At 45.1% G+C, this 27039-nt stretch overlaps 1 protein-coding gene across 2 annotated transcripts; it reads right to left on the bottom strand.

Annotated features, from left to right (window-relative positions):
• Nucleotides 1-26290, bottom strand: OTUD3 (OTU deubiquitinase 3). Of its 2 annotated transcripts, XM_054571657.1 has the most exons (8): nt 25925-26290; nt 19089-19237; nt 15079-15191; nt 12298-12420; nt 7776-7907; nt 7223-7319; nt 5876-6060; nt 4688-4972 (listed from the first exon to the last, which is right to left on the bottom strand). In XM_054571657.1, the coding sequence occupies exons 1-8, from the start codon at nt 26146-26148 to the stop codon at nt 4796-4798; spliced, it is 1200 nt and encodes a 399-aa protein (XP_054427632.1). In that variant the 5' UTR covers nt 26149-26290; the 3' UTR covers nt 4688-4795. The 2 variants fall into 2 exon arrangements, with proteins under 2 accessions (XP_054427633.1, XP_054427632.1); XM_054571658.1 differs by lacking the exon at nt 5876-6060 and having other exon boundaries at nt 1-4972.
• Nucleotides 26291-27039: the final 749 nt, after the last annotated feature.

Here is a 27039-nt window from a genome sequence, read left to right as displayed (position 1 = left end):
GGTCAGAGAGGCGCAAAGAGCTTGCAACTCTGTCTTTAAACTAGAATTTATTGGTATACAATAAATTTTTCATAGATAAAGTGGCACATCTTTGCAGCTTCTATTGCACCAAGTATTGAAGATTAAAAACACAATGAAAGAAACATTTGGTTTTGAAAACACTGCAAATAGCCAAGTACAGTACTTTGGTAAATAAAAAATAAAACAGTTCGGATTAAAACAATCTGTGGAAAGAAACAGCCTAGAGGAAATGGACTGTGGACACCAGACAATGGTCACATTTCTCCTGTCGAGCTCCTGGATAAGGCAAGGCTTGCTAAGTCTATGGGTCATGACCCCACGGAGGTCTTACATTTATCTCCAGACTGAAGCTAGAACAAGTATAGTGCAATTCGAAAAGAAAGAAGGTTCCTGAGCCTGCGAAGCCCGCGTGCTCCACAGACACACGCCCTCCTTCGCGAAGGAGACTGGCGCCCACCAGCACGTCGACCTCAGGAAGAGGAACATGGAGGTTTAAGGTCCTGGCTCTTTTCTTCTCCCTGAGCTCAGTGCTGGTGGCAAATGCTGGAAGGGTGGCATCTGGGGGAAATGGACAGGGAGAACAGGAAGACGTGAATAGCCCCATTCCAGCGCTCCTCGTGTTTTGGCCGAGGGACCCGCCAGGCTGAGGCCTGCGACAGAGCTCACATGCTTGCCGCAGACGGCTGGCCACAGTGGCCCGCGGGACGCAGGCCCCAGAGGCTCTGTCCAGAGATCACTGGCTTCCCGGCCCACCAGCCTAGGGAGCGGAAGAAACTCTGCGTCCTGGGTGTGCTCTGCTTAAACAAAGTCACCGTGCAGAAGTGCGTGCTTTTAGAGAAATGCATTCTTTACCGGTACCTCCCTCTTCTCAAGTTACTTTGCAAGGATGCTAAACATTTTAATTGAGCTACAAAGTAGTCTGAACAAGGATAGAGAGGAAGACTCTAGGAAGTAACCCCTTAGAGGAAATGGTCAAGAAGAGCCTAAGGGTTTCCCAGGGATTTTACCTGGGACAGGGCCGGGCGGGCCGGGCGCCCAGCTCTCCCCTGGGGCCCGGCTCCGCGGCGCGCTCGGGGGGCCTGCGCTGCGCAGGTGCTCTGTGAGTGGCGCTCACTTTCCCCACTCAAACTGGTTGTCCACGTGCCCTGATAGGAGACAGCGGAAGATGTGCTATAGTTTAAAAGTGCCATCTAGGTGTCTAACTCAACACCAGTGGAAAAACACATCTGCTTTAGGGTCAGGAGAGCACACCCTGGACACAGCGCCTCAACTGTCTCACCCGGAACAACTGTCGGGAGGCCCTGGAGCTTCAGCGACACCTGCTCCGGAGGCCGAGATGGCTGAAACCGCGGATCGTGAAGATGACGGGACAGAAAGACTGCGCCCGACTGGGAGTCTAACGGTCTGCTGCGGAGCCTTGAGGTAAAGAGGTTAAGAGCTATGCACCCACCCAAGACAGGGCCCAGAGGGGGCCCCAGGCATGACGGCCAAACCCGGCAGCTGTGCCCGCCCTGCCCGCAAGGGCCCTGTGGCCAGCGTGACTCAGTCAGCCCTGACGAGGAATCCCAGTTCCCTTCCGCCGGCCCAGTGGCCGAGCGGACTGTTCCACGGAGGAAAGCTGATAGCCCTGCGTTAACCCAGTGCAGCCCAGGCGGAGTCTAGTTTCTCAGCAGGGGAGAAACTGCACACGGATGACAGGGGCTCGACAGGGGGCCGATCCACGCCGGGTGCACCCGACAGCCCCTGCTGCACACGGGGGCAGCTCTGCCCTGCTTGGTGCGGCCTCCCCCCGCCCGCCCGCCGCCATCTCGCTTCACGCTGTCAGAGCCCCCGGGGAGCAGGCACTGTAAGTCGCCCGTGCAAAGGCTCCCTCGAAGCCCGGCGCTAAGCACCCCGTGAGGGAGGTCCCGCCTCGCAGGGCCTCAGATCTAAAATGGGTTTGGAAGTGTCTTCAGAGCTTGGAAAACAAACTCCAGGCCAGCTCAACTAACATTTAAGATACTTCTTTCTGCCACAATTCCTCAACCAGTACTGAAAGTGTACGTTCATATCGTTGAAAAATTACATATGCACGTACGTTCCCTCTCTCTAGTGTCTCCTGGTGACAACGCTATTACCTAGAAGTTGTGGATCTAAGTTGTTTTAATACATCTATCTCTCTAGTACAAAGCTGTTGCCACTACAATTTTATTTGTTTTGACTTTTAAAAATGTTTTTTTTTAATTCGTAAAACCTTTATGGACAGTTTATAAGACTAGTAAGCAGCTACGGATCACTGCCCCGTCCCTTTCTCCTGGCCTCAGGGAAAGCTGCCAAGAAACCCCATTTAACAGCGGAGACGTAACAGAAGCTAAAAAAGACCCACCTCCTACCAGGGAGCAGTGAGTGACTGACAGCAGCCATTCAGGACTGAACACAGTCTCCCTTCTGGCTGCCCATAAAGGGATTTTCAAGTGACTATGAAGGCAACTAAGTATACAGATTCCATCCACCTCATTCTTCAGTGAAGCTGAGGCGGTGAAGTCTGAATTCAAACCCTTAGCTAGAAGATGTCACTAAAGTAGGATACGTTTACCCCATCCCTAATAATTAACATACTGAACAGACTAATATAACTGGAAAGCTATAAAAGAGCAATAAAAGAAAATTACTGAAGCCATTTGATTAGTTTTTAAAACCGCTGTTACTCTACCCGAGAGAGGCTGGGGCCTGTCATCAGAATTAGGTAATCTATAAATAAATGTGCCCCATATTCTTTTTTAACTTTTTAGCAGCTTCTAAAACTTCTAAAACCCACTAGGGCCCAAGGCCACCTTCATTAACAAAGTAAATAAAGCAATCCGACCACTTCTGACAAAGAGCCTCCCTTAGGCTACTTTTAACTCCTGATTCTGCTGAATTCCTGGCACACAATCTTCATCTGAGACTCTGGTCTCCTGCACTCTCATAGTTCAAAACAGGCAAGAATGAACATTCATTCAAAAAAGCTCAGCCCGAGTTAGGGATGTGTCCAGAGCTGAAAGCCCTGACGTCACGCCCGTGAAAACAGTGAGGCGGTGGAGATCCCTCACTTGTCTGGACTGAGCTCTAGAGCCTCAAACTCTGGGCTCGGCACGGTGCAGGGAGAGAAGGCTGTGCAGTGTCTCAACCTGCTGACTTGGGCAACGCACTGTGCCAGGAAGATGCCCAAACTACAATGTCCTGGGAGTGACTGCTAGAGGAGGCTCATGCTCCCACCCCAAAAAGTCACCAAAGGAAAAAAAAGCAAAAAATTAAAACACATCATTAAATCGAAGAAAGCAAATCGCCTATCGACAGACAATTCAATAAATCCAGGGCCAGCCCAGACATAGCATGTCTACACCTGTCGATACCTTTTCATAGCTTTCTCTTCACCTCAAACTTTGAAATCTGAGGTGGCAGAGGTAACCGTTTACCTTTTCATGGGCATAACTTATCTGTCTAAATATTGAGTCCACTTCAGACATCACAGTTTTAAAGTTCACATCCACCTAACTCAGTGTGAGGAATGACCTACCTCCACGGCCCAAATCTGTCTATTTCAGAACTGCAGAGTCACTCACAGTCCTCAGCCAAGGCCCATTCTCTGCCCTGCTGGTCTAACCTGACTCCCTAACAATTCGTGGTGGGCACTAGAGAGTTTTTCCAGCATCAGAATCCCAAGTAGGGTTTAAATAAAGAGAAATAAATGCAGCATTGTAATGGTTCATTTTCACAACACACACACAAAAATTTAGCAACAGGTCAGGTTACCTCTTATTTCCCCAAAGGCATCTAAGTCTAGAAAAGTAAGGAAGAAAATAGTTACTTACAATGTGAAGACAAACCACCTTAGATATACTCTTCCCGACATCCCCCCTACAAAATCAAGTAACTTCAGCCTCTTCCTAGGCCAACACTCAAGAACAGCCTCGATTTCTCCTGCTACAACTCCCACACTACCAGAATCCCGAACTCTGCCGTAAGCAGTCACATGCCACCTTCCCATCGTCCAAACACAAGCACCAAAACTTCAACAACACTACCGACTCTCCAGCAAAGCCCAGGCCTCATTAACAGGCAGGCGCACAAATCATATGGCTTGAGTGTAAACAAACGGACAGCACCTGCACCCCACCTGAAACGGCAGCAGGGTCCGGAGGGAGAGGAACAGGGTTCGGAGTCCCGCCCCCACTGCAGGCCACAGCCGCCACCTCACAGTGGGGTGGGAGAGCGGAAAACATTTCCTGAAGTAATTTCTGACTAATGTGGGTTAAGAGAAAGTTAAACCTAAACATGTTCCTGAGTTGGAGATCGTTTACAGACTATCTTGTATACTACTGTATCTGGTCAAAAATGAAGAACAAAGGAAATGTGTCATTCTGAATCTCCAGCAAGTAATCTAAACTACTTCATGAACAATTACAGCAAAACTCACCCCAAAGCTTAAGGAAAGATCCCAGGGCCACTGGACTCTGATTTTCAGAATTTTTAGAGCGAATGGTGCCACACCTAAGAGGTTTTTACTGACCTAGCTATCCACCCGAAAACTCAACATTTTTATTACAGAACACAAATGGCTTCACTGAACCTTCATAAAATGAAACACATCACTAACAAAACTTGGAACACAACAGGGGCGACGGAAGGACACGACTCAGTGTGAGCCCCCATGGGGCTCTGCGGCTGCTGCGAAGCACAGCCTCCCTGGGGAGCCCCGGCCCAGCACGGCCTCTCCGCCCGCTTCCCGCAATGCCCAGCCGGCCAGCGTGAGTCAGATGTTGAGAGCAGCAAAGGTCTTCACCAAGGTGACCTGCGCATTCGCCTCGGCTTCGCTCCTGTTGTTGTCCCTGTGGCCACTCCTGCTCTCCAGGGCTTTGTGACGGTGCCTCTCCTCCTGTCGTTTCTTTTTCTCCAGGCGCTGCTGCTCTCTCCGCTGCCTGCTGGTGACCTGGAAGAGAAGACAGCGGGGTGAGGCGCCGCTCGCTGACTCCGGCCGCGCCCGCTGAAGGGGGTGCGGGGCTGACGGTGGCGCAGGGCACAGGCCGCCCTGCAACGAGAACAGGACAGAGAAACCCCGCCAAACAGAGCACACACAATGTAGTTTCCATTACTGCTCAAATTTCCATTTAAATTACATAAATTACGTGTACGCATGGGGGGACGGTGCAGCGAGTGGGATGTCAACCCTTCTGGGAAGCACTTGGCAATGTACGAGAAAGCCTTAAAAAAATTCAAATATCCATGCCCTTTAACCTGTCACGTCCTCTTCTGGGACTTTAGCCAAGAAACTAGCGCAAAATACAGATTTATATAAATAAATGATGCAGGTGCTCACTGAAGATGATGATATTTATTGAAATATGGGACTATTTAGTCCTGGCCAGGTGGCTCAGTTGGCTGGAGCATCATTCCACAAACCAAGAGGTTGCAGGTGTGGTCCCCACTTGGGGCGTATATGGGAGGCAACTGATCGATGGTTCTCTCTCACATTTATATTCCTCTCTTTCTTTCTCCCTTCCTGTCGCTCTAAAATCTCTTTTTTAAAAATGGGACTTTATAGCGTGAATTAACACGGAAAGCAGCCGTACCCACAGGTGAGGAAGGATGACGCACGTGTACACACAGAGTACAACTTCCGTGTGTGCTTCCTTCCACTCACCCCTGGGGACGCCACAGAGCACAAGGGAGGTCTTTGTTCTGCTTCCTGCTAACCTTTATGCGCTCCCCATATTTTCTACAACTTCTACTTTATAAATCAAAAGAAAATTATGCATCAAAATGAGCCCCAAGGTCCCACCACTGCCGAGTCACAGCAGCCCACCACTCGCCCTTGCAGCCCCATCTTCCATACCTTTGGGAGCTGGTTTTTATTGGCTTTGCTCTCTTCACTAGGGCTGGCCCGCACCTTATTGTTGTCAGTCCTGACTTCATTTAAGCCCTGATTTCCAAAGATCCTGGTGCCACTGCCACCCTCCTCCCATAAAGGACCACTCTGCTTCAGCACTCGGCCACTGGACTCAAGGTTCTCCTCTGCATCTTCCAAAGAAAGATATTTTATTAAAATTGAGAACCAAAGATGGTTACACAAGTCAATTCCTGTTAAATGACGCCAAAATTACCTTGGTCCCTAGTTCGCTCTCATCTGGAGAGTAAGTTTCCTTGAGGCAAATTCTAGTATCAAGTCAATACAGCAGGGCACATAGGGGAAAAATACTGGTAAAATTTGGGAATTTATAAGTAACCTGTTGACCAGCCTCATCATCACCTTCCCACCAGAGAGTGTCTTGTTTAGACAAACCACTTTTCAACATGAATATTTAGGGGGAAATCTTTCATTTGCACCCCAAAACCAGAAAAAGAAACAAGCTGTAAAGCTGTGCTATACAGTACAGTAGACACTAGTTACATAGGACTAGTTAAAGTTAAATAAAATGTAAATTGTAGTTCCTCAGCCTCAGGTACATGTCAAGTACACAACATACCAGGCAGCACAGGTACTGGACAGGGTTGCTTTAAAGTCACAAAGACCAAGTTATTTATTGCTTTCTAGGAAGGCACAGCAAATATATAAAGTACATAATAAAATACTCCGTAACATAGAAAATAATAATGCCAGGAACAGTATCTGGTACATAATATCTGGCAATAAATATTGAAATCATTTTAAATAAATGACCTGAGAAAACAGTGAAGACATCACATCTTCTTTCCTTCCTCTGTGTCACAAAATTAAACTCAGTTCAAGTAAAAATAATTCTGAATTGTTACCAGTTGATAGATGTTAGTAATCTAAATATTTCCATTGGAACGATAAGGTATTTTTCTCTCCATTCAATTTAGTCATCATTTTGATTTTAAAAAGAAATCTTATTTCTAAAAAGATAAGTCTCCCCTGACACTCTCCAAGCCTCCACATCTGGGTTGGGGGACCCTCCCACACACTCCCCAAGCCCCCACGCCCGCAGCTGCATCACGCACCACTGCGCCCGCTCACACGCCGGTCCCCACCACCAAGACACGCCCTGTGGCAGGGCTAGAACCTAGGGAATGGCCTGCACAGGAAGTGCTCAATAAATGAGCTAAATGAATAAATAAAAGGACAGTATAATTACCACCTGCGACTTGATTAAAAATAAATATTTGGAAAATTACCAATACAATCATTTTGAAAGCTTATAAATATTAATCATGGACTTACTATTTCTTTTCCCCTGGTTCATCTGAAGCATGGTAATTATTGCAGATTCAATATTATAATTTTCAGCTTCCAGGTTCTGGACTATCAAATTAAAATCCTATCCAAGAAACAAAGAAACACTTCAAGACTCTGGAAATACTTTTCTACCTCTTTCTACTGCCACAATTTGATAAACAAAATGATGTAATAGTGAGAATTGAGACAAAGTTTCAAGATCTTTTCCATTTAGAAAATGATGGTTTTCCATGAGGTTGGTCACCTGAAAAACCAGTGAATATAAATAAATTCCCTTTATAAAATACTTTTACTTGTACAAACACGAATCAGAAAAAAAAAATAAATCCACATGCTTCCTTGGGATTTTGAGCAGTATTGGGTTAAATCTAGCACACAAGAGAGAAGTGAATAAACAGCTCTCACTAAGCTGTATCACACAGCCTCATCAGATTCCAAATATCATGGACCTATCTTGGCCAGGAGACGCTGGCACGGTGGACGAGGCACAGCAACGCTTGCTTATGAACCAGGGCTACTGTGGGACAGAAATACTAACTGAACAGCCAGTGGCGCTGCAAACTTTCTGGACAGCATCTTCCACTTCATCTTGCAGGTCATCTTCAAAGTCAACTCCCTTTGTCTTGATCTTTTCTCTCTTATTTGATTCATCTTGATGAAGTATCTGAAACTAAAAGAAATATTACGAGTAATCATCATAGAACTCTTGCAAACTATGTTCAGAATCTTCAACTAAGGAAGACACTCTAATCTCAAAAACATTCAAATATATAAGGAAAAGATTCCAGAAACAATCTTAAGAGCTAGGACAAGGTTTAATTTCATCCAGGTTCTGATATTCCAGTCCACAACAGAAGTATCAGAGAGAAATGCCCAAGATACGGGATCAACTGTTCAGTAAGAACGGCATTAGAACACCGATGGTCTGTAGATACCTACACTTTGGCCATGGCTGCTCACTCAGACACGTATTTGTCTCAGCTGATTTCTGGAGGTGTGAGCTTAGTAACAGAGAAAATCCTCTACACCAGCACCTGACAAGCTCTGTGTCAGGACAGCTCGTCCTGAAGAAAGTTACACACACCTCTCTGGTCCCCTAGGTCCTATGAGCTATGATGTGCTGAAGTTCCTGTCCCAACTGGACAGTCACAAGTGAGCATGACTACTCTAACCTCACATGCATATCACCTCACTCAAGGGAATCTGTCCATCCAAATTCTGAACCACAAAGAGCAGCTCACTTAGAATCCGTTGTGCCTTTATCAAGAAAAACTAAACCCTATGCCTACATCAGAAAAGCTAAAATCATCCATCTGTAGCTGCCTAATCACCTTGTCCTTCTGCTTGCTATTAATGCAGAGAAAAGGGGAATGGGTGAGGCCATTTCAATCTTATGCATGTAAAAGCGTAAGTGGAATCCAGCAATGTGCTGTATTCAAGTGTTAATAAAAAGCAACCCATTATAAAACTATATTCTAACAATTTGGCGATGAGTATCAAGAGTCTCTGAAATTTATCCAAAGAAAATAAAGTCAAGTATAGAAAGGATTTACATGAAAGTGCTCATCACATTGCTACTAACAGTGGTGAGTAACTGGAAACAAGCTAATGGTTTCATGGCGTGGGTAATGTTAAATAACCATGATGCTTCATTCCCACTAAAGCAAGGACCACAATAAGGACTTTCACTACTACCATTATTATTTCTCAATGTTTCAGAGGCAACAGTCAATGCAATTAACACCCCAAAAATTAAAGTATAAAATTAAAAAGGAAGAAGAAAAGTTACCATTATTGGCAGATACTAATTCTATACCTAGAAAAAAATACTACAAACAGGAAGGATTCTGGCAAATCATATATTCAATAAGAACCTAACATCCAGAATATATGAAGAACTCTTACAACTTAACAACAACAAAAGCACAAACAACCCAATTAAATCACCAGCAAAGGACTTGACATTTCTCCAAAGATACAAATGGCCAAGAAACACATGAAAAGATGCTCAACATCATTAGTCACTATGGAAATGCAAAGCAAAACCACAAGATACCACTTCACAACTAGCAGGATGGCCATAGTTTTAAAAATAAAGAAAAATAACAAGTATTAGGAGAGATGCAGAGAAAGTGGAGCCCTCAATACGTTGCTGGTGGGAATGTAAATTGGTGCAGCAACTGTGGAAAACGGTGTCGCAGCTCCTCAAAATGTTAAACACAGAATTACCATATTACCCAGCAATTCCACTCCTAGGTGTGAACTGAAAAGACTGAAAACAGGCACTCAAACAGTCTTACACACAACATTCACAGAAGTGCTATTTACAATAGCTAGAAGGTAGACACAACCCAAATGCCCATCAACAAATAAACGCAGCTGAACGAAATGTGGTGTGCCCACACCGTGAAATATTATTCAGCCTGGAAAAGGAAGGAGCAAGGCGGTGACATGAGCCACAACATGGATGAACCTCGAAAACTGCACGGCCACCTATTGTGTGATTCCATTTACATGAAATCCAGAGCCGGTCGGGGTGGCTGGAGGACGCAGGAAACGGGGAGCGTCTGCTGAACGGTGTGGGGTTTCCTTCTGCGATGACGCAAGTGTTCCGGAGCTGGGTGAAATGCTTTCGCGGCTCTGTGCATACACTAAGGTGCCACTGAACTGGATACTTTAAAATGGTTAATTTTATGGTATGTGCCTTTTTCATCAATTTAAAAACAAAAGAGAATCCCATAGGATAGCTGGGTATGTATATAATTAAAATTTCATTAATAACCCTCATATATACATATGATAATCAGCTAGAAAATATAAAGGGGAAAGAAGATCCTTTCCTTACGATAGGAATAGAAAAGACAAAACACCTAAGAATAAACTCAGCAAAAAGTGGGCAAAATCTATATAAAGAAAAGGCTTCCAAAATAGTCAATTAAATAAAGTTCACTGGGTTCTTGGCTAGGAAGATTCAACACCACAAAGATGTCAATTTTTCCTTAAGTTAATCTATGAGTTTAATGAAACACCAATAAAAATAAGTATGAATTGGACTTCTTTTAATTAGATAAGAAAATTTATCTAACAATCATAATACATAAAATGAAAAATACAGAAAATTACAAAAAAAGTAATGATGAGTGAAAAGTTCTACCAGATTTTAAAATACACTCTTACAACAATAATTAAAACAACAAACACATTAGCACATGAGCAGAGAAACCAGTGGAACAGACCCAAATGTCTAAAAATAGAGCCAGGCACATCTGGGACTTCAGTATATGGAAAAAAAGTGACACTTTAAATCAGTGAAGATGTATAAATAATAAACGGTTTGGGTACAACAAGATAACCACAAGATAAAATATAAAGTTGGATCCATACCATCACACCTTTATATGAATATAAATCTCAAATAAAGACAAAATTTAATTTAAAAAAATGAAACCATAAAAGTACTACAGTAAACTAAAGGCAAATTCTTCTTAACCTCAGAGTAGGAAACACATCCCTAATTACAACCCAAAACCACAAACACACATCAGACAACTTGATAAATTTAGCCCCCTAAGAGTCTAAAATTCCTTCATAGCAAGTACCAAAGAAAAGAGAATAAAAGGGTAAGTGAAAATATATTTGCAACTCATACCACAGAGAGAGGCTAATTTTCCTATAAAGACCTCCAAAAAAATCATTAAGAAAACTTAATAGGAAAAATATTGGCAAAGAAAATGAATACTCACAAAAAAGGAAATACAAATAGGTCTTAAGCACAGGAAAAGATTGCATAAACTCACTTGTAAGAGAAATACAAATTTTAAAGTGTTAAGAAAGCAATTTTTCCCTACCACTGACAAAGATGAAAAACAATCTGATCCCTTGCTCTGCTGGCAGAGGCACAAGAAGAGATACACACACAACGGGGAGCACGAGCCGGTAACACGGCATCGGAGAGCAGCTCGGCAAAGGCCGTGAAAATCACAGGTGCACGTACCCTCTGGCACAGTAAGGACCCTCCAGGAACTTACCCCACAGGTACACTCACACATGTGTGAAAAGATTCATGTTGTTTATAAAAAGAGAAGTTTGAAAACCTCCCAAGAGTCGGTCAATAGGGGGCTGGTCAGACGCATTGTAACGTCTCCATACTGAGTACTATGCCGCTATTAAAAACTGGAATATGTGCATGTATACACATATCTGCTTGATATATAAATATCTCTAGATTTTATGATACACTGTTAACACTGGGTGCATCCAGGGAGGGGGACAAGGATGGGAACTGACTTTCACTATAACCTTGTTACACATTTTAAATTCTGCCCTGTGGGCAAATATTACCTACTCAAAAAATAATTTTTTAGGTATTTTTTAAATTACAAAAAAAGGTGTAATAACACGAGAAAAAGTTTATTCAATAATGTTAATTTTTGAAAAGCAGAAAACAAAGCTATATAAATACCAAAAAAAACAAAAATTGCATCCTGCCAGTTGATTTTTGTGTACTTTTTATCTTCTTCTTTACTTGTTTTATAGTTTCCAAACTTTAGATATAAAGCATGGATTAATTTTAAAACATAAAAGTAATTTTTATTTTTTATATAAATTCTATCCATGTAATCATAGCTATCAGCTATTAGGGAAAACAAAAGAATGACAAGCAATTTTCTGTGTTACTCTCACCCGAGGTAAAAAAGTGAAAAAGAAAACATCAAGCTCTGACTGGTGTGGCTCAGAGGGTTGGGCATCCGTCCCACCACAAGCTGAAAGGTCACCGGTTCTATTCCCCAGTCAAGGCACCCGCTGGGGTTGCAGGCCAGGTCCCCAGCTGGGGGCGACTGGAGGCATGCAAGAGGTAGCTAGATGTTTCTCTCCCTTTCTCCCTCCCTTACCCTCTCTCTAAAAATAAATAAATAAAACCTTTTAAAAAAAGTCAAGCCCACAGATTCTTAAAAACAAGTGTCCATAAAAACATCACTGGTTTTTGGCTCCGGGCACCCAGCTCCTGACCTGGTTCCCTCAGAGCTGAGACTACGGAAGAAAACAGAGGCCTCACTCACATCAGTCTGGAGATGGGCAGGAGCTTCTGAGTTGTCATTGATCCTCCGAACGCTGTCATAGTGCTCTCCGTACCGATAGGCGATGTGTAACTCCCGCACGCTGCTCTTATCTGTACCACGAATCTGGAAGCAAGAGAACGGAGATGCCAGCGAGGATCTGGATGGCGGCAGCTCCTGGAGAGAGAAGCTACCGGCATCGCTCAGGAAGCCCCGTCAACGGGCTCTTCATGGAATGACTGGGAACAGGACCAGGCATGTCCGGAGCGGTTCTGACTTCCCTCTCCCCGCCATCCACGCACGTATGCTTCGCTGTGCTTAGTATGGAAGAATATGGAAATTAATCCATATGAAAATGCACTTCAAAACCCCGGGGAAGATTTCAGTGACGTTAAATAGGCTCCAGTTCCAGGACTTCAGTACCTCCCTAACTGCACAGGCCCTTCCAAGAGGGAAGGCTCACAAACACACGCAGGTTTGTTGCACCTGAAGCCCTACTTTCTATGTTGCCTGTGTCTATATAGTTCACAGAAGCATATACTTTATTTGTAACCAGAAAAAATATACAGGTTTCAGTATCTCTATTGTTGTATGAGACTGCTCATTATTAATGCAAGAGTTCTTACCCATGACAGTAGCAACCAAAGCAGTTTCAATTCTTAGATTTCATAAGACACTTCACTGGGGTGGGGGGAAATGGGGGAGATCCAGTGACCAGCTCCACTATATAGCAAATACATGTATTTTAAAACATACACTTTTAATGTTTAGCAATCCATGGAAGACAATGCTATAAAAATGTACTTGAAAAAATTCTAACTTGCAGAATTATCTTCTACAACTACTTAGATTATTAAGAAACTAAAATAAAGTTATGTTATCAATGGAAGAAAAAGCAGATCATGGTTACTAGGTTGACACTGAGTGCTTCCCTGCAAAACTACGGTCATTACGCTGTATACTCCAACGGTCTGATGACTTCTGCTGAACAGTAATAATTTAATGTCAAAAAGCTGGGACAGTGAAGAAGGTAGCAGTATTCTTGGCTCAAAGACCATCCTTAGAAAGAGAACATCTCACTAAAAATGATAGCTCTCCCTGGTGTCAGTACATCCAACGCTGCCCTGAAGAGAGAAGGAACGAAGGAACGAACACACACACACACACACACACACACACACACACACACACACGTTTCCCTCCCCGTAAAATTCCTCACCAACCCACGGAGTATCTACTTTATTTTGGTGTAATTTTGTTAAGAGGACATTATGCCAGACGTAAGGGCTAGATGCTACCATTCAGCTGACGTTCTGGGAAGGCAAAGCTATGAGAGACAAATCAGATGACAGGCACTGGGGATACGGGGAGGGGGCTCGTGGCTGCAAAGGGGCACGAGGAAGCTCTTGCAGGTGACAGAAACATTTCCTATGTTGACAGTGACGGTGGTTACATGACTATATTTGTCTAAAAAAAATGTACACCTGAGAAAGGTTAGTTTTCCAACATGTTAATTATATCTCTATAAACAGAACTTTATTTTTAATGAGGAAGGGTTGTGAATAAACCACTTACAAAGGAAAATATGGGTTGGCGGTACACAAAAAGAGGGAGAAAAAGGTCTCCGTTGCCTTTATTATAATAATAATAATAATATGCAGGGATATATAAATCTGTGTCTCCATATGCATGGGCAGGTCCAAATGTGTTGGAGATGTGTTTGAAAGGTGTATAAAACCATCATGATACACATCTTCCCAGTTGCTTATGAATGTTCTTATAGCTGCGAGTATGTGGGAATGACAGGAATACACACCAAAACGTTAACAGTAATCATCTCTGGGGAGTGTGACTCTAGGCAATTTTTATTTGCCTCTATTGGCTTTTCTGAATTTTTGAATTTTTCTTCAATTCATTATATTTTACCTAATTAAAAAAAATAAAGGTCGACCTGGAGCCGCAGAGGGAGGATGACTGACAGAAACGACACGCCCAGCCCGCAGGGGCCGAGCTGCCGTGCAGGAAGCTCCGCACGCGCAAGGGGGGAGAGCGGGGGGTGGCGGCCTGTACGCGCTGTCGCCCCGCCTTGGCCCTTCCACACAGAATGTCTGGTTTGATGGAGGGAGACCAGCGTAATTTGGGGTACCGAAGCTACCTCACAGAGGGGAATGAAGGGACAACTGCGCGGCTCAACAACGTGCTCTGCCACCCTACGGCACAAACGTAACACTCGTCGTAAAATCTTGTCTGCTGTAGGAAAACCACTGGAATCATATACACAGCTGAGCCAACCGGAGAAACGGAACTGGCCATCCTAGGCCACGAAATGAATCTTGTTGTTCAGAACATCCTTTTTAGCAATGCTTATGATAGTAAATTTGGTCTCTGTTTCCCTCCACCTAAGAAACACAAACATACATGTGGGACTAGGCATACTTCAAAACTAAATTTGTATGCACTAATCCTTTACATTCTTGCTTAGACATTTTACAAAATTATTGACAGTATTTCTACATTAGGCTCTCTGCCCGCCGAAACTTCCCAATTAACTGAATGTTGAAAAATGTTTCTGGCATTTAAAGGTTTCTGAATTATAGACCAGACTCCACGTGAACTCGGCACAGGGTCATCCCAAGCCAGCACAAGCTTCCGGTCTTTGGTTAGGCTCACAGTCCAGGTCACCCTATACAGTTCAAAAGCACAGGTCACGCCTCATCACTCAGGACATCCCCAAAGCAACTTATAAAGGAGAGCTTAAGATAAACTCCTGAATAGGTGACCTACCTGCCACAATGGGGCATTGAGTTGATGAATCACCACATTCAATTGATGATTTCTTGCAAAGGCTACAATTGCATCATTGCCAGCAAAGGTACCAGGCTTTGCCAAACTGGCCACTGCATGGAAACAGGAGAGGGAGAGAAATGGTCTTTATAATAGAAAAATCCAAATGCAAACACACTAGTACTTTAGTTCCAAATAATGAGAAACAAGCATATACATCTAAAAAGTCCATTCGCTTTGTCAGAGTCTAGGAATTTAGATGCTTGAACAGTATGTAGATTGCTACTCAAAAACACAGCAGCCATTCTTAAAGAAAGGATCCATTGACTCATTCCCCCAGTATTTATTGAATGTTTCCTATAAGCCTACCTCCATAAAAGACACAGAAAATGTAACAATAAACAGTGATTTATATAATAGTTTGCATTAATGAATGCACGTTATGTGTCAAGCACTGCTCATTTCCTTACGGATTATCACTTTTAATCTTCAAAACAATTCCCTGAGAATTATCATGCACACCATCTCACAGAGGAGGAAACGGGGGCACAGAGTAATTTATGACTGTGCTCAAGGTCACAGGGCCAGCACACGGCACAGCTGAGATTACATCCCAGGCAGCCTGACCCCAAGACCCTAGTTTCTGGCCACTCCATTATATGGCCTGTCACAGTTGGCCCTTGAGAAGTTTACAATCAATGGGGGGCAAACAAGCAAATAGGTGCTGCTGATACATAAGTGCTACAGGAAAGGGATATATGGTAAAAAATTTGGCCTTGCCCCAGAAAGGTCTGACCTTTGCCCCTGGCTCCTGGGAGACAACCTCTAAACCTTCAAATTTCCCAAGTGATAGGAATGTCTCTGCTGTTCACAGTGGGCCCCTCAACTCCGGCCGTATGACATCAGCCAGACCTGGGAACTGGGGAGCTAGGCGATTGATCAGTAATGCCCACATAAGGCAACTCTGGACACCAAAGTTCAGGGGAGCTTCATGGCTGACAATTCTCTGCATCACACAGATGCCGGGAGGACAACGCATCCTGAGGACAACAGAAGCTTCGTGTTTGGAGCCTCTCAGACCCTGCCCTTTGGTTCATTTTGATCTATAACCTTGCCATGGGATAAACTATGAATGTGAATATGACAACCTTCAGAAAATTCTGTGAGTCCCTGTAGCAAATCCTCTAACCTGATAGTGGTTTCAGGAGACCCCAACCTTGCAGGTAGTGTCAGAAGTGAGGGAAGTCTTGCGGAAGACCGCGCCCTAAAACCTGCAGCTCGCTAGCCCAGGTCAGGAACAGAAACCAGTGTGGCAGCGGTGGGGGCGGCGGGGGGGAGGGGTAAGGTGTTATCAGATGAGCTTCTCGGCTTGGACAACTAAGCCAATTCCCAAATGACAAGTAGAAGATAGAGACACAGAAGAGAGATGAGTTCCAGGCAGAGAAGAGAGAGGCAGAAAGATGAGTCTGCAGAACTTAGAATGCTAAGGCAGCAGGGTGGACGATGAGGAGAGGAAAATGAGAAAACCACAGATCACAAAGGGCTCAAGAGTTAGGACTTTATCCTGAGGTCAAGGGGTTGTAGCTATGGGGAAAGAAGAATTAGATGTACATTTAGGTCACCGCTCGGCTGCAGAAAACAAGCTGAATGGGTCAACGGGCAAAGAGACCAGTTGAAAGAGCATTGACGAAACCTAGAGAAATGACCAAAAGACCACAGAGGCCTATTTTTATGAGGGTCTAGCAGGAGAGAAAATATACTGAGGGAGGCATCACAAGACTTAATGACTGGGTGTGGGAAGGGAGGGAGAGGAGGCGTTAAGAACATTCAGGATTCTAATCTGGGTATTTGTACAGTTGGAGCAAAGATGGTGCCGAGTCTCCACAGCCACAGCCTGAAAGGAAGTAATACTCCAAAAAGATACAGAAAGATACAAGGGCAACCAACCAGGTTCTGAAAAGTTAGGTGGGCCGTTCATTTAGTCACTCAGCAACCGTCTTACGAGTGCCTACCACAGGCTAGGCACTGCCATTTGGGGGGAAGAGACAGTCTCTGCCCTCAAGTCTCTCACAAGGTAACAAGGCAGACAGACATTACAAACACAGAACTGCGATGTGAGTGACAATGCATAAATTTAGTCTTCAAGTGACACACACATGGAACATGCAGATCAGTGAATTCTTTCCATTTCTGCTCTGGCACTCAGAGCCACCTCTCACTTGGAAGCTCAAATTCTTCATGAAGCACCAACAACGATCAGGAATGCACAGTGTCATTTCAAGAAAACATCTTCCTGTTGTACATCTAAAGTGCCTATCACCCTGGACACAAGTTCCTTGCTCTGCCACACCCCCAAATCTACCACACGACCTTCACCGAGGATGATCAAAGTAGAGTTTTAAGTCAAGAACTAAAAACTCACTTCATCCAAATTATTTTAATTGGATCAATGACACAATTCCTATAGCTAGACTACAAAACTTGCCCCATATACCCGCATTTAATTTGTAGACTGCTGGCCATCTGGTTAACTGCCTGTGTGCTAGACAAAAAGCGACCCAGGGAGAGGGACCATCAGCTCGGTGACTGGTAGCAACTACCCGTGGGGAGCTTGGTTGCTACGTCTCTTTTGCCGCTGGTGCTTAGCGAATGAGGTCTTCCTCCACGAGTTATGAATCGCTGACGGCTGCCCTCAGTACTGCTAACAGGACAGCTCCCTAGCCGTTCCCCAAACAGAGTCTTCAGAATCACCTTTGTCTCCCCCGACCCCTTCCTTCTACCTCCAATGACTCTTGTCGATTTTACTGCCAACTGTGTCTTGGCCTAGACCCCGCCCCTCGCCCCCAGCGGCTGCCTTCGGGGAGACCCCCTTCCGCCTGCACCTGGCCAGTGTGTAGGGCCTCCTAACGCATGCCCCTTCTCAGTCTCGCCCCCCGTTCTTTCTTGGCGTGGTTCCCAGAGTTGCAATCGAAAGCACAGGAAATACTGTCTCTTTCCTGATAAGAGGCAGATAAGACTGTACCAGCACCTAGCATAGCACATCTTCAGTAAATTCTTGTCAAATTAAAGTTTAAAAGCTTATATGCATTTTCTTACTAGATTTGTGCCTATTAAGGAATTAATTAACATCACTAAACAATTTGTCTCAAATAAAACAGGAGGTGTTTGGGTTCTTGGTGAGAAATTAAAATAACTTTATTGATTTTTCTGATTACAGAAGTAGTACATGATCATGTAAAATCAGAAGATTCTACAGCCCTGGGCAGGTAGCTCAAGTGATTAGTGTCGTCCCGATACACAGAGGTTGTGGGTTCTGTCTTCAGTCAGGGCACACACAACAATCAACCAATGGATGCATAAATCAGTGGGACAACAAGTCGCTCTCTCTCTGTCTCTCTCTCTGCTCCCTTCTCCGTCTCCCTCCCTCTATCCCCTCCTATAATCAAAAAATAAACATTTAAAAACTTTTAAAAAATCAGAAAAATCTACAGATGGTAATTTATAATACATATAGACCCATCATCCCCAGATGGCTAACAGCTAAGAACTTATTTTAATGATATCATTCAATTTAACCTTCACCAGCAAAGCCTGTAATAGGTGCTATTATCTCCCCTTCAGAGAAGTTTAAAGAGGGTAAGTGGTTTCTGAAAATAAGTGGAGCCAAGGATAAACCACCATAAAATGTTAGCATCTTTCCAGAATTGTTCTAGTGTGTTTCTGAGTGTGAATACCTTTTAAAGATAGGACCAATCTACACACACTATTTTACAGTCTACTTCCCCCAAGTCGGTTAACATATCAGTTTTATTAAGGGTATACACATCGAAACCTACTGAATCCCAACTGCCCAGCATGCTGCCTATTACAGAGCGGACAAGTAAGTATTTGCAGAATACACGCCATTGTTTATGTGACCAGACTCCTGGCTCGGAGGGTGGGGAAGGCCGATGGATTTAGTTACCCAATGTGTCACTCTGGGAGGATCCAGTGTCCCACGGTGGACCTACCATGTTTCTCAAAGGGAATGTCATCTTCTACAAAGGGTTCAAAATCTTCCCGCTGCTTTATCATGTAGTCCACTGTCTCCTGTCGGTGCTTGAGATGGTTTCGTGAGTGTCCCTCCAGTTGATCACCAAGGGCTCTGAACAGGCAATTGCTATCAAAACAAAAACGCTAGTCAAAACCTTTAAAAATAATTAATTCAGTTCATCTAAAATGCCTCATGCTAGGCCATCTGTGGAAATCTTTCACACAGGGAAGAGAGAAAGCCTCAGCTGACATTCCATGATTCTTCCGAGGTCTGAGGGGAGAGCTCTAGAGCAGATGTCCAGCTACGCCACCTGTGTAAGAGGTGACAAACTAGGATGCTGTTCCCCACTTCCGGGCGGGCTGACTCAGGGAAGTTATTCAACATTCCGGGGCCTCAGCCGCTTCACCAAGTGAGGCCAGTGACAAACTCGCTGCCTGAAGTCAGGCTCCAGACATCACAGGCCATTTCTCAAGGGTTCCCATCCCCAGACGCTCCTCCAAAATGCTAAGTCGTATCTACTGCCTTTTTTCCAAAACAAGTTTCACTAGAGCTGCCCAGCTAACTAATCATTCGCCTAACAGACAGTACCCAAAAGATGGTAATTCGTCAAGCTCCCAGTACAAACTGAACCCGGGACCCTGTTTAAGCCCTAAGAACACAGAGGAGCTTGGACGTGTGCGGCTGCCCTGGCCATGACACCTCCCCTCTTCTTCGGCTCCGCAGCCCCCACCCAGGGAGCCACAATGCTGTCGCTGCTCCTGCCAAATGAGAACTTTAACACGATTTTTATTTTGTTTTGTTTCTAAAATTAAAAAGCTGCTAATAAACTTTAAGAGCTATCATTACTTTCAAACCCCTAAAAAGCTACTATAATAAAATTCCAATCTATATCACACAGAGCCAAGATACACAGAGCTTGAAAAAAACATACACAACCCAGCATCCTTAAAACTAGGGAAACCAGCCATTCTTAAGCGAAACAGTTGCCCGGTTTCACACCAAACTGTCTACTCTTCCACCTATCACTTCCAGAAGGGCCTCAGACATAAATGCATAGGAGAAAGAAGGGTTTTGTTTTTGTTTTTCAACTCAGAAAAATGAATTTTAAAAAAAGTTATAGAGACAGGAGTCTCTTCAAATGTGTAAGGATTTATACTATTTTTTGCAAGAGGGGAGAAAAAATTTAAAGGTGAAAGATTCTATAAACTAGAACCAAGAAGCTTCGCAGCAATCTAAGGCAAGATTCTAGAAGGGACTGGAATACAGCACTTCTCTACTAGACTGAGGTGTCTGTTGCTAAAATGGACAATGTCAGTCTTTCTTCAACTACAGAAGAAAAAAAAATGAGTAAAGCATTCTCAATTTTAAGCTTTTCTCTCAAACTTTTCTTAAACCTTTAGCATCTGCCACCGCTAGATCTATTCTTTAATCTAGCTTAAGGGGTGTGATTTAGCCCAAAATGATAGTTATTTTACATTTAATATCTCAAAAGTCATGGTGTCCTATAGAAAGTAACATGCTAAGAACTTTGAGTAACATGGGTAAATGTTCTCCATATAAGCCAAAAAAGTTGACACGTTCATCTGCACACCACACACACGTATGCAAAGAAAAAGCACCGAAACCACCACTTAAACATTGACCACATGCCAGGGGCTGCTGTAAACACTTCACATGTATTAAATGTACTTAGTCCTTGCAACTCTGAGCTTGGTATTATTACTATCCCTCCACGGTAACTCGCTCAATTGAGGTCACATAACTAGTCGGTGGTAGACCCCAGGATTCAAACCCAGGAACCCAAATGTCAGCTATAGTTACCCCTAGGTAGTAGAATTAGAAGCAAAGGTTATATTATATATTATCTTAATATTTTTCTATATTCAGCAAACTTTCCTGACCTCACTAAAAATAGTCAAAATGAAAAATCAAGAGACAAATCGCTTCCTTGTCTGACAGTGGCCAACCTGAGGCCCCTCAGGGAGCCCAGCAAGAGAGCAAAGCAGTCACTGCCCGGAGGACCTCTGGGGGACCCACAGTTTCCGGGGTGCGCGCCCTCCCCGTTACACGCCGCAGGGCTTCTCAAGCCCCACACTATCAGCATGTGGGGACGACTCTTGTTGCAGGGGCTGTCTTGTTACCTGCAGAACGTTCAGGAGCCTCTACCAACTAGATGCCAGTAGCACCACCACCACCTCCTTCCCTGCCAGTTGTGACAACCACAAATGTCTCCAGACATTGCCAAATGTTCCCCAGGGGAACAAAGTCATCTCCCCTTGAGAACCACTGTGTTACTGGGATATATGTAAAGGTCTTACATTTGCACTCACAAAAACCACCAATTCACAAGTAGCAGGTAAGAGTTTAAGGGCTCCCTCATTTAGTATGAGCCACGGTTGTCACAGAGACATCAGAAAACGTCATGGGCTCCCAGGCTGCAGTAACGGCAGTGCACATGCACCAAAAGGAGGGGCACGGGATTTGTCCTATTCTTTGAGGTCAGACGACAGCTAGAGTACTGGGTACCATTCTGGTTATTGCACTGTAAGAAAGTTCAGATGAAATGATATGAGGTCATTGTTTTTAAGATTTTATTTATTTTCTAGAGAGAGAGGAAGGGAGAAAAAGAGGGAGAGAAACATTGATTGGTTGCCTCTCTCATGCACCCCCAACCAGGGACCTGGCCCGCAACCCAGGCACGTGCCCTGACTGGGAGTTGAAGCCGGAACCCTTCGGTTCACAGGCCGGTGCTCAACCCACTGAGCCACACCAGCCAGGGTGAAATGATATGGTTCTAAAATGCGTAACTGGAAGAACATAAAGGACTACTGATGTTTAGATGAAAGGTATGTTATACTTGTACAATAATATAAAACTAAAACACTGGAGATACAGACACATAGATTTTAGCAAATAAAAGGAAATTTTATTTTACCTCTATGGGCATACAGATTCAGAATCTTATAAATTTCTATTGGCAACCCTCAAGAATTGTGTGCTCTGTGCTGTACAGTATAGTAGCCACGAGCCTCCTGTGACTACTGAGCATATGAAATGTGGTTCATCCAAATGAGGAGTGCTCTAGGTGTGAAGCACTGGATTTTGAATAGAATTTTTTAAATGTAAAATTCCACATTAACAATTTTTATATTGATTATACATTGACGTATTTTAGAGTGGCTTAAAACACATATTGAAATAGTTTCACCTGTTTCTTTGTAGTTTTTTAATGTGGCTACTAAAAACTTTTAAATTACACCCATGGCTCCCATTGTATTTCTGTGGGCAGCGCTGCTCTGGGCCAGTGCTTCTCCGAGTGCGGTCCCTGACAAGCGACATCCGCATTGCGAGAGCCTGTTCCAAAGGAGGATTCGGCGGCCGGCCCAGGCCTACTGACTCAGACTGGGCCTGGCCCGGGAAATCCAGTCGCGCCGAGTGCTTTAACTGGCCCTCCAGGTGACCCTGCTGCATGCCAGAGTTTGAGAAACACTAGTCTAAAATCTAAAGTCTAATAAATCAGTGGTTTTCAATGATGGCTGCACATAGAAATCACCTTTGGACCTTTTGAAAAATCACCAATAGGCAGGCTGCACGGCCTGAGATTCTGGTGTAGCTGACCTAGGGGAGGCCCCAGGCACTGCACTGCCCCCAGAGTTCCCGCAGGTGATTCTCCTGTGTCACCAGGCCTGAGAATCACTGCGCTAGACACAGAAGGTGGGGCTGCTGAAGAGATGATGCAGGTGACCGACAGGCAAGAGGATGTGCAGATGCCTTTCCATCACCCAGATCCTACAATTACAAAATAAAAAAATAAAACAACTTATTCTGAGACAGAGCTAAACAGCTAAGATTGGTGATTCTATAATGTTTTAATTTTAGAACACTACTAATTAGTTATGTAATTTGGGGTACAATTAGTAAATACAACTGGATATTGTTCATAGGATGCTAATGTTGCTTCAACTGCCTACTGCAATTAGACATTCTTTTCAAATTATAGCCAATGATGTTTTTAAGGACAACATCAAGCTTAAAATATTTCCTTCTTGTTTTGAAACTAAATCCAATTTATGTGGGTCCACCTTCCAGACAACATAACAAGTATGAAAATGGCCCAGGATGTATCACAAAACCCTATAAATAGCTCCCTGATTAAGCTACGTGAATCTGACTCAACCCATGGAAACAGTGGACTCAGAGGACACCAGCTAATTTATCCCCAAGCCCCCAGAGGTTCCAGAGCACTCCGAGGACCACACCACCACCAACAGATAGGCCCACACAGCCAGATGCTCTCTCAGGCTTCTCGACACTGTAATCAGACCAGAATGGAAACACGGAAGAGTGAAGACTGTCAATTATTATTTTTATATTACCATAACTTTATCATATTTCCCCAAAGAGCACTCAATAAATATTAATTAAGGAAGGTGCTGACACCTGCCAGCCCACCGCACACACAGGAACATCTCTGCCGCAGTGACCCAGGCCGTTATCACACACCCAAAAGCACCACAATAGGAAGGAGGCAGAGCCACAGTCCGTGTCTGGAAGCCTTGGGAAGAGTGAGTGGGTGAGCTTCGCAGAGCCCGCGCAAGAGGAATTATCACTTTATCTAACACTGGCCAACGAGTAAAGACCTTGGAAGTGAGAAACACGAGCATTCTGGTCAAGCTGACCCCTGGCCTCTACAGCCGCACTGCCCCGACTCCTAACACGTACCCTGCGCTGCTGTCATCCCGAACAACTTGCAGGTCTCTTAGAAATAAAGTGCTCTGGTGCCTTCACATATCTCACCCCCCATGCTGGAATGTTCTCTGGCATATTCCTAGGGGTCCTTCACAACCCCGCCTGCACGTGACCTCCTCTGCGAGGCATCCAGCACAGGGTACATTTCAACGAGAATTTGCTGGATGAATGAGGCTGCTGCCCTAACCACCTAACGGAGCGTTAGCCACTTCCTTCTCAATAGCACTACTATAATCACTCACTGCTAAGACTATATCAGACTTTTAAAAAATTATTTATACAATCCATTCTCAAAGTGTGGCCCAGTGTGGGGGTCAAGTATCTCTGAGACCCTTTCAGGGTATCTATGAATTCAACATTAAGATGTTATCTTTTTCACTCTCATTCTCTCACAAATGTTACAGCGGAGTTTTCCAGAAGCTATCTGATATATGAGGTTATCACTCTGAGAGCTAATGCAGTGTGTTTGTGTAGTCTTGCTTTAATTTTTTTTTTCCTTCCTAATTCAGTAAATACTGCTAGCTATAACCCACATAAACAAGAGCTCTTTGGAGTCCCCAGTAATTTTTAAGAGTGTAAAGGGGTCCTAAGACTGGAATGTTTGAGATCAGCTGTTACGTTTCTCTCTTACCAGATCTTGAACTCTGTGAGCATCTTAGTCACCAGTGTAGTCCCAGCTCCTCGCTTAACCAACGTTTGCTGCATTAACTACCAAAGTACTCTCTTTGTGGGTGGGAGGAGAGGTACCACCCCCAAAGCTTCCTATAGCCTTAGGAAAGCTCCCCCAAGATCTTACAACTCCCCGCGGTGTGATTCCTGCTCACGAGCGACCTTCTGTTGAGTATTTCAGTCTCCTGGGCACCCTACCATTGAGACTACCATACCCACTACTGCCAAGAACAGCCCCACCTCGATCCCACTATAAAGAATTCAATTAGTGCTTTGATTTATACAGCACTCTCTTGTGCTTTTGAATCTGATTAAAATAAGTAACACCCTGAATAGTTAGTAAACATTATATCTGAAAAAAATCAAAGTACTAGGTGAAAAGACCCAGCAAAGCAAGTCTCCAACTGCAGTGACTCCACTAAGGAAATATCCCTTTGAGAGGTCCTGCTGAGCATCTAGCTGGCCTCCCTCTATGAGTTTTCCATCATCCATCCATTCATTCATTCAACAAAAATGCACAGAGTGCCTCTATGTACTCCACACCGTGCTGGGTGGCGGTGAGCAAAATATAACCAAACTCTAGATCCAATTAGCCTAAAGCACTGAGCATATGTAGGAAAGATGGAAAAGATAAATCGGGGCCAGTTCATGAAAGTCTTGATTAAAACTGTTCTCCTCCCCTCTCCTCTACCCACCTGCTTCTTCCATCCACCCTCCTGTCTCCACTTCCCTTTTCCTGAAGCCGTTTTTCCTGCCTTTCTCCCATTCTCCCCCTCTCACACCTTTATTTATCCCTAAAGAGGGTGGACCTAGATTCCATTCCAAACCTCAAGGAAGCTTGGGTAAGCACCTTTGCTTACAGAGGAGAAACTGAGGCCCCTGGAATAAATAGAGAAGTTGCCTTCAGCCAACAGCAGGGCTTCACAGACCTAATTTCCCAAAGCGGGGGGAGGCCCAAAAGTAAGGACTCGAAGGAGACAAAATGTTAAACCACGTGAGGCCTACGCCTCTATTTGACTGTCATTTCTGTCTGCTCTACGTGCCGTCCCGCTCTTCAAGGAACTGGCTGCATCGCGTCCCGGCGGATCGCAGCTGAAACGTCACCTTTCAAAGAGGCCTTTCGGCACACCAATCTGAAGGACACCTGCTCCGGTATTCTCTCTCCGCATCCTGCCTTTGCCTTAACAATTAGGGGAGGAACGTGAGATTACTCGAGCGCTGCCGGGAAGGAGCGTCGCCGCCTCGCCCGCCGCCGGACCCTCTGCCCTGGGGAGCGGCGGGCTCGCGGCTGGCTCTCGGGGCCGCCTGCACGAGTGGGCGGACGAGAGCGGGCGACGGTCGCCAAGCCCGGCGCATCCCCCGGCGCCGCCCCCCGCTCTCCCGGGCCCGCCTCACCCGTCCCCCGGCACCTCCCGCAGCTTCAGCCCCAGGGCCTGCAGCTGGTTGGCGAAGCTCACGAACTCCTCCTCGCAGCCGCCGCCGCCGCCGCCGGACTCGGGCCGGTTCCGCCGCTCCTTGGCCAGGGCCCGGCGCGCCGCCCGCTCGTCCCGCTTGCGCTCGGCCTCGGCTTTCCGGCCGCCGCTGCCCGGCCGGCTCTTCGCCGCCTGCTTTCGGGACATGGCCTTGGCCCCGCGGCCCGCGGCCTGCAGCGGCAGGAGGAAAAGCCGCAGGACCGCGGGGCGGCCCACTCAGGTGCACAGAAGCGAAAGTGCAGCGACCGACGGAGCCCGGCGACGGCAACGCTATCACCACGGCTGCGCCGATACCAGGCACTCGGGGTCACGTGACCGGACCCCGTCCCTCCCCTCTCCGCGCAGCTTTACGGTCATGCGCCGTGGAGACCTCTCCTGGGAGGGCTGGGCTAGTGGGGCACGCACCTTTTTTTTTTTTTTTTTGGCTCCGCTCTTCCCCCTAGCGGTGGCTGGCCCTCTAAGTGAAGAGCGGGTGGGTCCCGGGAGCAGAGCAAGAGAAAGCCGAGAGAGACGGAAAAGCAGAAGTGGGATGAGAGCAGCGGCAAAAGTGAGGAAAGAATAGAACCTAAAAATTTTAACTGCAGCTGTGAGCGTACAGTTGGGATAGGCGCTTTCATATTCTTGTTTAATTATCGCAAGTTAAAGGAACCTGAGAGGTTAACTAAGTTCAGGAATGTCACACAGCTCAGGAGCAGAGTTTTGCCCTGGTTTCAATACCCATACACTTCATTTATTTAACCTGCCCTTCTTGGCCTCTCTGCTTTCCCTGATAGCCCTTGTCAAAAACTGCTGGCTCCTCTGGTAATCTTGTTTCCACCCAGGGTGACCAACCTGGATTTGCCTGGACTAAGTAAGGGTATTCCTGGGACACAGTCATACAAGGATAGCTAGTCACCCTATTTTCCAACACCCACCTACTCTGGAAGCTGACTCCATCAGTAACGGCCTCTTCTCCCTCATCCCAGCTTCTCTTTCTTAACTGTTTCTTCCCATGATGATGCCACTGTCTCCTCCTCTTGACCATCTAAGCAGTCTTTG

Source organism: Pteronotus mesoamericanus, unplaced genomic scaffold, assembly GCF_021234165.1.
Source record: "Pteronotus mesoamericanus isolate MK-2021 breed Mesoamerican mustached bat unplaced genomic scaffold, CSHL_Meso_final contig_221, whole genome shotgun sequence".
NCBI classification, from domain to species: Eukaryota; Metazoa; Chordata; class Mammalia; order Chiroptera; family Mormoopidae; genus Pteronotus; species Pteronotus mesoamericanus.
Note: the sequence above shows the minus strand (reverse complement) of the source record. Positions and strands in the feature narration are given on the sequence as shown.